The following is a 12,027-nucleotide window of genomic DNA, read 5'->3' on the forward strand; positions in this document are numbered from 1 at the left end:
ACATATATTTGCGTTCCCCAATTGATGATGTCACAAACCATATCTTTCTTGCATTCCAATTTTCTTCAGAGGTGGTCTTATTTATGTTCTACACATCCCTTTATGTGCTTGTAGTCAGGTCAGCAAAGTTCATAGCACGTGAAAACTGGATAGTTGCTGCAGCAGACGACACATTTATTCGTGTCTACAATTATAACACACTAGAAAAGGTCAAAGAGTTTGAGGCACATAAAGACTACATTCGGTGTGTGGCTGTCCATCTTACCCTTCCATATGTTCTGACAGCTTCCGATGACATGGTTATAAAGCTTTGGGATTGGGAGAAGAATTGGCTATGTACTCAAATCTTTGAGGGACATTCACATTATGTGATGCGAGTTGCATTTAACCCAAAGGATAACCTTAATTTTGCAAGTGCATCACTTGATGGTACCATAAAGGTATTATAAGGTTCATTGGTCACTACCTTGTTAACTGCATTTTATGTTTTCAATACTTGTGTGACACCCCATGATTTGGTAATGGTTAATCCTGTAGATTTGGGATATTTCCTCCCCTGCTCCAAATTTTACATTGGATGGCCATTTGAAAGGTGTGAACTGCGTTGAGTACTTCACAGGTGGCGATGAACCAAAAATCTGTGGTTCTGATGATTTTTCTGCTAAGGTTTGCAACCTATTGCTCTTCATTTTGAGTTATGCAGAGAGTTTAATTTCATATGCTTGTGTCAGTGTGGGTAAAGATTTGAATCTATTCATTGAAAAATTCTCTATGAACAGGTGTGGGACTCTCAAAGCAAAAGTTGTTTGCAAACACTAGAGGGCCACACACACAATGTTACCTCAGTATGTGTTCATCCCAAGCTTCCCATAATTATTACTGGTTCCGAGGATGGGACTATTCACATATGGCATGCAACAACCTATAGGTAAGATCTGTATGATTGAAAATTTCCACATTCTATGTTGAGTAGGCTGACAGATTTTTCCATCAAATTCTCTTCCATATATTGCTTTCGAAGAAGACTTATGTTATGTACTTGCCTTTTATCTCTACTAGAGCCCTTGTAGTTGTTGCACATGCACCTATAAATTTCTTTGAATATTATTTGAAACTTTAGTAAGACTTTGGTTAATCCGTCTATGTTTTGGTTTCAAAGCTTCTATATAAATCTGATTAATTTGCAGGCTTGAGAATACATTAAACTATGATCTTGGAAGAGTTTGGGCAATTGGATACAAGAAAGGATCAAACCAGTAAGATTCTTGATTTTTCTTCATTTATTTTTTGGGGATGTGTGTTCAGAGTTGCATGAGATGTTTAGATCACTATTAGATAATGTAAACATGTGAATGAGTCATTGAATTATCAATTTTGTGCCTATAGCATATTGAAATTTATTTATTTTCTAGTGTGGAAGTGTAAGAAAAACTGTTTTCTGCATGCCAGTTTTAAAATTAAATACTACTACATTCCGTTTATTCCTTACTGATATTCCTACTCCCTACAGGATTGTATTTGGTTGTGACAATGGAACTATTATGGTTAATATGAAAAGTACTTGAGGTTCTCTGAACCTACAAGTTGAGGAGGAAGAGTTGGAGGAATTGATTCATCTACTACTGCTGCTACAAATAGTATATTTGGTGTTCTGTATGAATAATTCTATTTTCGAGTCGAAGAGGAAGACTAGAAAAGGAAGAATTTGAATAATCACTAGTGTTGTTGTTTTACTACTTACTGTTATGGTTATATGTTCTGGCTTGGTTATAACTATGTAATGTCACTAGAATAAACTTCAATGGCATGGATCAATCTTTGTCTTCAGAGTGGAATAGTACAGATCGTGAAAATTATTCAGTCACATATACTTTCATCTAATTAAATAAGTCCTCTAACTAACATCTGCAAGTAAAAGAAAAAAGAATAACATTAAGAGCTGATGGAAGACTTCTTAGTGGAAACGTGGTAGGCACCTTATGAGCATTGCTATTATCAGAAATTTTTCTGGAACAACTGCTCAAATTACATGAATTCGCTCTTCATTTAATCTCAGATGCACTATTTTCCACCTACACACACAGACAAATACCAACAAAAAGAAACGTTGTCAATGTATAACAATTATTTAATCAGCGAGCCTGTTCTTAATAAATAAAATGGAAGAATTGATTAATGCTGCATACACTAAATGTTATTGGTTGCTTCAAAGAAATCAAGCCCTCTAAGTTTGATAAAATGGGTAAATTTAATGGGAGTCCTAATCTCCTGCGCTTAAGTGCTTCTTTGGAGAATAAAAGATGGTTAAGATTCTGCAGACTGCAGTGGAGCATTCGGCATAAGCCAAACCTTATTTGTTTCAGCAAAAATATCTTAAAAGAGTGTTATATTAGGTCTATATAATTCCCAATCCTAAAATATTACCTTCACAAACATAAAAGTATCCAACTATAACTGCATATGCATATGAATAATTTCCAAGTAGTAAATGGTAATAGTAAACGATCCACATTTTAACAATAGTTCTCAAAATTGAAATTAAAAAATATTTTGGTATAATATGGAGACCATCATTCACTCATACACCTAATTAGCTATAGATTTATTTCATCATGAAGAATACAAAATCCTATAGGTCAACTTGAATTTCAAATAATGCTAGTAATATGCCAATTCTCATCCTTCTATCTGCTTGCTTTTAACTATGACAATCAATTGTGTTATCAGCAAACCAAAAATGTTGCTGTTGAAATTAATGGATCAAATTTGCCTCTCTCCTTAACATGCCTTCCAGCAGCAAAAATAACAAACATGTACCTAGTCAATTATAGGTACTACTAATTAGAATTGAGATAATTAATGTATCAATTTTTAAAAATGTTACACAATTAAAGAATAAATGTGGAGAGAGGAAATCGTTGTCAAGTTCCCAACTGGAGAAAGGGTTTTTGAGGATAGTTAATCATGGGGAAGAGACTTGTTCCAAGAATGAAAGATCTACATACTTCACACGAGACCAAACCAATGGGTTGGTTGGAGGTTCTCCTAAGAGCAAGTGAGATAATGTGTTGATGAGAGAGCAAATTCTATAGAGTAAAGGTCTATGATTTCAAACCTTAACCTAGAACAGTGTTTGCCACAATTAACATATACGATGAAATGAGCTGCAAAGAATAAGAGCATCGGGTGGAGATATTGGCTTGGATTTCAAGCCAGGCTAGTGGACATATACACAGTAGTACACTCATGGTTACAACCTATTAGGAGTCTCTAGTACACTCATGTCTCACGATAAATTTGATAGAGCTCTTAATTTATTTGCTTATTTTTGAAAACATGTTTTGCAAATATAATTTCAACTAGTATTATTATTTTTAGCACATGTGAGTGATACTAGTAGCTATACTAATTTTCATATGGAAGAATATATATACTTTTGAGTACACGTGTTGACTGACTCCCCATAGTCTTACATAATTCATTACCAGAAAATGCAAGGAAGTATGGGAAGATAATTAGTGCATGGTCCTACAACAAAATGTCAAAAAAAAAAAAAAATTGTTTTAATTTTTTTTTTTTTGATTAAATAGAATGATAAAATGTAGGGTAAATTACGTATTTGGTCTCTATCCTCGTTGATCCTAATTTTTCATTTTGTAATTTTATCAAATAGTTAGAGGATACATAACAAGAACATAACTAGATAAAGATAAAATACAGCAAGAAAAGGATACATAGAAATAGAGTGAAATAGGCCTTTGTAGCATACCTTGATAAGTCATGCTAAGTTGCACTGGTGGTGCTAGGACAACCACCTCAACTAGTCCAACAAAGCAAAAGTAATGAGATGATTTGTATTTTTAAAACTTTAGTTGAAGACAATCAAAATTAGATGATGCTAATTAGAAGGATTTGTATTGAGAGAAGGTAGAGAAGAGTTACTGGATTTCTGAAAAAAAAAAAAAAAAAAGGGTTTAAAAGATGGATGAGGTATTGAGCGGTAAAAATAAAATGAATTTGGGTGTTCAAAGTTCAAACAGTATGTAGTTTGGGTTTAACAATAGTTTGGTTTCTGTCTAAAGAGATGATGTTTTATTATTGGTTGGGACTATTTGGGAGGATCACTTCCGCAATCCACCTGTATGTCCTAATAATTTCTCTCACTTGAAAGCTAAGTTGTAATTAAGGGTCCGTTTGGAATCCGCTTATTTTGTTGAAACTGAAAACTTTTTTTTCTAAAAGTACTGTAGATAAAGGTAAAAATTAGTTGAAATAGTATAGTGGAACTCATGAATAGTATCAAAAAGTGCAGTAGGACTTATGAATAGTAGCAAAAATAAGCTGAATAGTAAAATAAGTTGGCAAAAATAATCTTTATCAAACGGACACTAAATTGGATTTTCTCTTAATTTTGATGTTAAGAGATTTAAGTGTCATTATTGTTGTCTTCTTGACTTCTGCGTGAGGTGTTAATGCATCATTCATTTTTGTCTCAAAAATTAAAAAATTTAGATGGACACGTAGTGGAAAATTAGCTATCTAATTTAGAATCTAACTAGCAAAGCACTCGCACAATGTGTGAATAATGCTTTAAAATGTCTTGTGAAAAAATTATATAAAATTTTCAAAATATGATAAAATAATAACATAAAGTAATGTCGCGATAACATAAAAATATTTTTTATTAAATTAAAATAATACAAATTTAAAGGGATAAATAAATTTTTTTATTTTTTTATTTTTTAATCTCAAGAGGACAAAGAATTTGACTATAGCATAATTGTCATAGAAATTAGTTAAAATAACAAATTCATCATTGAAAAGCAAAAGTTTAAAATTGCACACACATGTCTATTACATTTTTCACTTAAAGTAAAGAGCCATTAAAGTGTAAAAGAACAACGTAAGAATATTGTAGTTTAAATAGTAACAAAAGTATTTTAATCTATTCCATATATTGATGTTTACTATGTGGTGTAATAAGTTATTTGTTCACTTAATCATAGCTTTGGTTTTGTTTTGTTTTTTTGTTTCTTTTTGGATACAAGATAGAAATTCTACTCTAGCCTAATTTAATCGTATATGCGTGTGAAACTCCCTCCTAGAGATTTGAACCCTGACCCTTCTCCCCCACACCCCAAAAGTACTTATAGCTTTTCTTTCTTTAATACATTAGAGTTAGCAAAAGTTATTTATAATTGGCTTAAGGAAATATTATAAAAATTTTATGACATCATGTTTATGTTAGTAGATTATGATTGTCGTAGGTTAAATGAAATATCATTCTAATACAATTCTAATATGATATTTATGTATATTTCCATGAAATATGCATATTTTATTGCCCATGTACATTTTGAAATATAAAAATATTTAGTTCTCAACTTTTGTTTGTATTGTGAAGTATGTTGAACACATCCATTTTCAAAGACAATTTGAAAGAAAATATCAATTTTTTAAAAAAGTTTATATATATTTTGTAAATTATTTTGGAGAAGAGTGCAAAAAATGCGAGATGGAAGGCTAAATATAAAATTAAGGTAGCAAAGTGCCACATTATAGAACCTCATGGTCTCCCACATTAGATTTTTGCTTTCTTATATAAAATATATATATATATATATATCAATAATTTATATGTGCATTTAATCCAGGAAGACATTCAATGAACTAATATCATACATATATATATATTTTTTTTTGATACAAGATAGAATTCTACTCTAGCCTAATCTAAGTGTATATGTGTGTGAAGCTCCCTCCTGGAAACTTGAACCCCGGCCCTTGCCCCCCACACCCCACAAGCACTTATACTTGTGGAGTGACCATCGCACCAAGGGTGTGCGGTGGTATATTTAAATTGACATAAATGTAATTTTTGTTGAGGTGGAAGCCTAAATGAAGAATGTGCCACTAGGAAGAACCTCATGCTCTCTCTCATGAGGTGTCTACTTATATAAATAAATAAATAAATAAATATATATATATATATATATATATATATCTATTTATATTGATTTGAAAGAAAAGATCATTTTAAAAAAAAAAGTTTATATATACATTTTGTAAAAATTTTTTGGGGAAGAGTGCAAAAAATGCCAGATGGAAAACTAAATAAAAAAATAATGCAGCAGAGTGCCACATGATAGAATCTCATGGTCGCCCACATTAGATTTTTGCTTTCTTATATAAAAAAAGATCAATAATTAATACGTGCATTTAATCTAGGAACACATTCAATGAACTAATACTATACATAATTAAATTGACATAAATGTAATTTTGTTGAGGTGAAAGCATAAATGAAGAATGTTCCACTTCACAGAACCTCACGCTTACTCCCATGAGATCTTCATTTATATATATATATTGATTTGAAAGAAAAGATCAATTATTTTAAGTTTATATATATTTTTTGAATTTTTTTTTTTGGAGAAAAGTGCAAAAAATGCGAGATTGAAGGCTAAATAAAAAATTAATGTAGCAAAGTGGCACATGATAGAGGCTCATAGTCTGCCACACCAGATTCTTGCTTTGTTATATAAAAAAATGATCAATAATTTATATGTGCATTTAATCCAGGAAGACATTCAATGAACTAATATTATGCATAATTAAATTGACATAAATGTAATTTTGTTGAGGTGGGGGCCTAAATGAAGAATGTTCCACTTGGCAGAACCTCAAACTCTCTCCCATCAGCCCTCTGCTTTTATATATATACATATTGATTGATTGATTGATTAATATATATATATACACACACACATATATAATGATTTGAAAGAAAATATCAATTTTTTTTTTAAGTTTATATATATTTTGTAAAATATTTTGGAGAATAGTGCAAAAAATGCGAGATGGAAGGCTAAATAAAAAATTAATGTAGCAAAGTGCCACACTATAGAACCTCATGGTCTCCCACATTTGATTTTTGCTTCCTTAATAAAAAAATGGTCAATAATTTATATGTGCATTTAATCCAAGAACACGTTCAATGAACTAATATCATACATAATTAAATTGACATAACATAATTTTTGTTGAAGTAGATAACTAAATGAAGAATGTGCCACTGGGCAGAAGCTCATGCTCTCTCCCACGAGGTGTCTACCTTTAAATATTTTGGAGAAGTGTGCAAAAAATGCCAGATGGAAGGCTAAATAAAAAAATAATAATAATAATGTCACAAAGTGCCACTTGATAGAACCTTGTGGTCTCCACACTAAATTTTTGCTTTCTTATATATATAAAAAAAATGATCAATAATTAATATGTGCATTTAGTCCAGGAACATATTCAAGGAACTAATACTATACGTAATTAAATTGACATAAATGTAATTTTGTTGAGGTAAAAGCCTAAATGAAGAATATTCCACTTGGCAAAACCTCATGCTCTCTCCAATGAGCTCACTGCTTTTTATATACAATATTGATTGATATATATATATATATATATATTGGTTTGAAAGAAAAGATCTTTTTTTTTAAAGTTTATATATATATATATATATATATTGTAAAATATTTTGGAGAAGAGTGCAAAAAATGCGAGATGGAAGGCTAAATAAAAAATTAATGTAGCAAAGTGCCACATCATAGATCCCCATTGTCTCCCACATTTGATTTTCGCTTTCTTATATATATAAAAAAAAATGATCAATAATTTATGTGTGCATTTAATCCAGGAACACCTTCAATGAACTAATATCATAAATAATTAAATTGACATAAACAAAATTTTTGTTGAATTTGTATGCTTTTCTTCAAACTTACATGGATTTGAATTTGTCATTTTTTTTTTGCAAAATTTTTCACTATTTAAATATATATATATATATATATATATTAGTTTTTTTTGGGGTTACTTTATCCTAATTTTTTTTTGATGTTATCTAAATTAGATTTTTTTTAATAAAGTTTACATTAATGTTAATACATATTAGCCATCATTTGATACCTTATCCACAAAAAAAAAAAGAAAAAGAAAACAATTAACATTTAAATTAGGCTAAAAGTAAAATTGTTACTCTATAAAAAAATTGTTACAATACTTATTGTTATTTTATCCAAATAGGTCGATAAGAAAAAATAGAATTAAATATATATATATATATATATATAAGATCACTTTTCTTTTTAAAGTGTATATATATTGTAAATTTTTTTGGAGAAGAGTGGAAAAAATGCAAGAATGAAAGCTAAATAAAAAATTAATGTTACAATGTGCCACATGATAGAACCCCATAGTCTCCCACACTAGATTCTTGCTGTCTTATATAAAAAAATGAGCAATAATTATATGTGCATTTAACCTAGGAAGACATTCAATGTATTAATATTATACATAATTCAATTGATATAAATGTAATTTTGTTGAGGTGGGGCCCAAATGAAGAATGTATCTATATGTAACATTCTAAATTAATAATAAATAAAAATATAATACTCTAACTTAATGTAACATTCTAACTTACTAATAAATAAATATAACTCCCTACTTAAAGTAATGTTTGTAATTGTATTGTGTTTTAGCCTTTATGAACACATATGTTATTTTTTTTCCGTAAAAAAAAAAAAAAATCACAGATATTAATATTACACATGAAAAAAATAATGGATTTAATAATTGAAACGGTTGAAAACAGAATTAAGCCAAAACCTCAATTCATTAATGAAAAAATATCCAAATTTTTTTGCTTAAAAAAAAAAAAAAAAAAAAAAAAAAAAAAAAAAAAAAAAACAAAGTTAAGTAAAGATAGACTTACATAGAAATTTGGATGGATGGATTCTCTCGTATCCAATTTCATGTTTGATAGCAAATTTTGCTTTTAATTAAAGAATATAGATTACATGGAACAAAGCACCAAACAAAAGCCATAACAAATTAAATCCATTATAAAATATTGATGTCAACAACAAATAATCATGTAATAAGAAATTAAAAAATTTAAATATATTGCTTGCTATATTGACTTCTAAAAAAAATCATATTATAAGAATTTCATCCTATTTATAAAACTTGTTGATAAAAATCATATTATATATAATAAAAAGGCAACAAATACACAAAATCAATTCAATTTGATGAAAGAAAAAAAAAATCTAATAAAATGAAATTAAAATCTAAACAATGGCTCACACCTTTCTCTGAAGTACGTGGTAAATCTGATGATCGTAATACCTGGTCACATCTTGTAATAATAAAAACAAACAAACCAAAAATAAGTGATTTTACTTTACAATGAGATGAGACCAAAAACAAAAAAAGGAAGTGAAAGTATTTTAAGGATTGGCAATTTTTACATGGACTTCCAAATGGTCTCTGGTGGTTTCATGACGGCCTCCATTGCAAACTCTGTGACAGGCTCTGTGACGGCCCCCAATGCAGGCTCTATAATAGGCTTTGTGACGGCCTCCATTATAGGCTCTGTGACAGGTTTTGTGCTAGACTCCATTGCTGCCAGTAGAGATGGGTCGTGCTTCAATCGCTTGTGAAGTTGGTCCTCCAACTCCATGGCTTCTTCAACCTCTACCTTCATCCCTGCCTTCTCATTTAATGTACCACAAAAGTCAGAAAAATCAAAGGAAGAATATAACAAATAATTGTAAAGTACGTAATAGAAATAATAAAACATAAAATAACTTTGTGTATATATAGTGGGAATTTTAGGTTGTGAAGAAGATGATATGAACAAAAATAAGTAGTTTAGGTGAAACTCAAATACTTTTTTTTTTTTTTTACTTTATTATTAGGAAAAAGATGACATAAGATGCAAATTTATCTACCCAAAAAAAAAAAAAAAATGAAACGTAGGGAAAAAAAATGCAAGTTCTATCTTTTTTTTTTTTTCTTTTTCCTTTTATGTTTTTTTATCTCTCTTTTTTATTAAAATTCTATTTTATTGATTTTAGGCTTTGTTGATAACATTTTAAATAAACACAACTGTCATAGTTGTAAATGAAATACTACTTTTTTCCACTACTTGATTTGTCATATTTATCCAAAAAATATGTATATATCTATTCTTAAAATCTAAAAATTTATTAAAATTTCTGCAATTTGGTGTAGTCACGTGGTGTAACTACAGCGTCTAAGCCCAACTTTTATTATTATATATATATATATATATATATATAATATGATATGATATATATATTGATTGATATATATATATATATATATTTATATACATATATATTGACTTGAAAGAAAAGATCAATTTTTTTTAAAAAGTTTATATATATATATATATTTATATATATTGTAAAATGTTTTGGAGAAGAGTGCAAAAAATGTGGGACAGAAGGCTAAATAAAAAATTAATATAGCAAAGTGCCACATTATAGATCCTCATTGTTTCCCACAATCGATTTTCTCTTTCTTATATAAAAAAAAATGATCAATAATTTATATGTGCATTTAATTCAAGAACACGTTCAATGAACTAATATCATACATAATTAAATTGACATAAACGTAATTTTTGTTGAGGTGGATGCCTAAATGAAGAATGTGCCACTGGACAAAACCTTATGCTCTCTCCCATGAGGTGTCTACCTTTATATATTGATTTGAAAGAAATATCACTTTTTTTTAAGTTTATAATATATTTTTTAAAACTTTTTAGAGAAGTGTGCAAAAACTGCCAGATGGAAGGCTAAATAAAAAAATAATGTAACAAAGTGCCACCTGATAGAATCTCATGGTCTCCCACATTAGTTTTTTGCTTTCTTATATAAAAAAATGATCAATAATTAATATGTGCATTTAATCCTAGAACACATTCAATGAACTAATATTATACATAATTAGATCAACATAAATGTAATTTTGTTGAGGTGGAAGCCTAAATGAAGAATGTTCCACTTGGTAGAACCTCATAATTAATGCAGCAAAATGCCACATTATAGATCCCCATGGTCTCTGACATTTGATTTTCGCTTTCTTATATATATATAAAAAATGATCAATAATTTATATGTGCATTTAATCTAGGAACACATATAATGAACTAATATCATACATAATTAAATTGACATAAATGTAATTTTTGTTGAAATGGAAGCCAAAATGATGAATGTGTCACTAGACAGAATCTCACACTCCCTCCCATGAGATGTCTACCTTTATATATATATATATATATATATATATTGATTTGAAAGAAAAGATCATTTTTTTTAATGTTTATATATATATATATATATATATATATGTATGTATGTATGTATGTATTTATTAAAAATTTTTGTAGAATAGTGCAAAAAATGCCAGATGGAAGGTGCTAGAAAAAAAAAATACACGTTTTATGATTTCCCAAAGAATAGCCGATTGAGAAGACCTTCCAACAAACCAATTGACAACCAAAATGAAATTCATATTGTAGATACTCAATTTTGCACCCATGATTTAATCAAGAAGAATGACTTGAATGACCATCCATTTACCTCAAAAATCACGATTGCATTACATGCATCAATTTGTTCTTGCATTACATGCATCAACTTGTCTTTACATTACATGCATTAATTCATTCATTGCATATCATAAAAATGATCTTGAGATTCTAATGGTCACAACGGTGTTTCCGGTTTCTAAATCGGACCATTGGATCGAAAGATATCGCAGGTCAAGTTTTCCTGGTCAACATGCATTACTTCTAGGTAAGGTTGACCACACATGATTAGTTTAAATTAATTCTGATTGGTTAAACCATTAAAATTAATTAAATAATTCTGTAATTGGGTTGATAATTAGTGTTTACAATAAGGATGTATGCATAGGAATAAAAAGGGTGATTGGATAACAATAAAATTGTGGATAATTTGAACTTTATCAAGATTTATTTTAGGGTATTTATCTACAGGATAATTGTTCTTAAATAGCCTGAATTATCTAGAAAAGAGGTGAAAAATCATAGACGGAGGATGAAAACACGTCTAGGTACAAGGATCGATCAAAAAACCCTAGAAGAAGAGTCCAAATGGTACCCGAACACGAAAGAGTGTTCGGTGTCCAAAG

General features: G+C 29.2%; 1 protein-coding gene and 1 long non-coding RNA gene across 2 annotated transcripts in view; both read left to right on the forward strand.

Moving 5' to 3' along the window:
* The first annotated feature begins 328 nt into the window (after positions 1–328).
* LOC126725536 (coatomer subunit beta'-1-like) overlaps positions 329–12,027 on the forward strand; it is a 76,764-nt gene continuing 65,065 nt past the window's right edge. The window contains exon 1 of the mRNA XM_050430310.1: positions 329–440. Within this exon, the coding sequence (XP_050286267.1) occupies positions 372–440 (69 nt within the window). The 5' untranslated portion in view covers positions 329–371. The remainder of the gene's footprint in view (positions 441–12,027) is intronic.
* LOC126725539 (uncharacterized) lies at positions 542–1,641 on the forward strand. Its single transcript, XR_007655489.1, has 4 exons — positions 542–666; positions 780–928; positions 1,188–1,256; positions 1,511–1,641. It is a non-coding gene; the product is annotated as an uncharacterized LOC126725539 (long non-coding RNA).

The sequence above is a fragment of the Quercus robur genome, chromosome 5, assembly GCF_932294415.1.
Source record: "Quercus robur chromosome 5, dhQueRobu3.1, whole genome shotgun sequence".
In the NCBI taxonomy this organism is placed as follows: Eukaryota; Viridiplantae; Streptophyta; class Magnoliopsida; order Fagales; family Fagaceae; genus Quercus; species Quercus robur.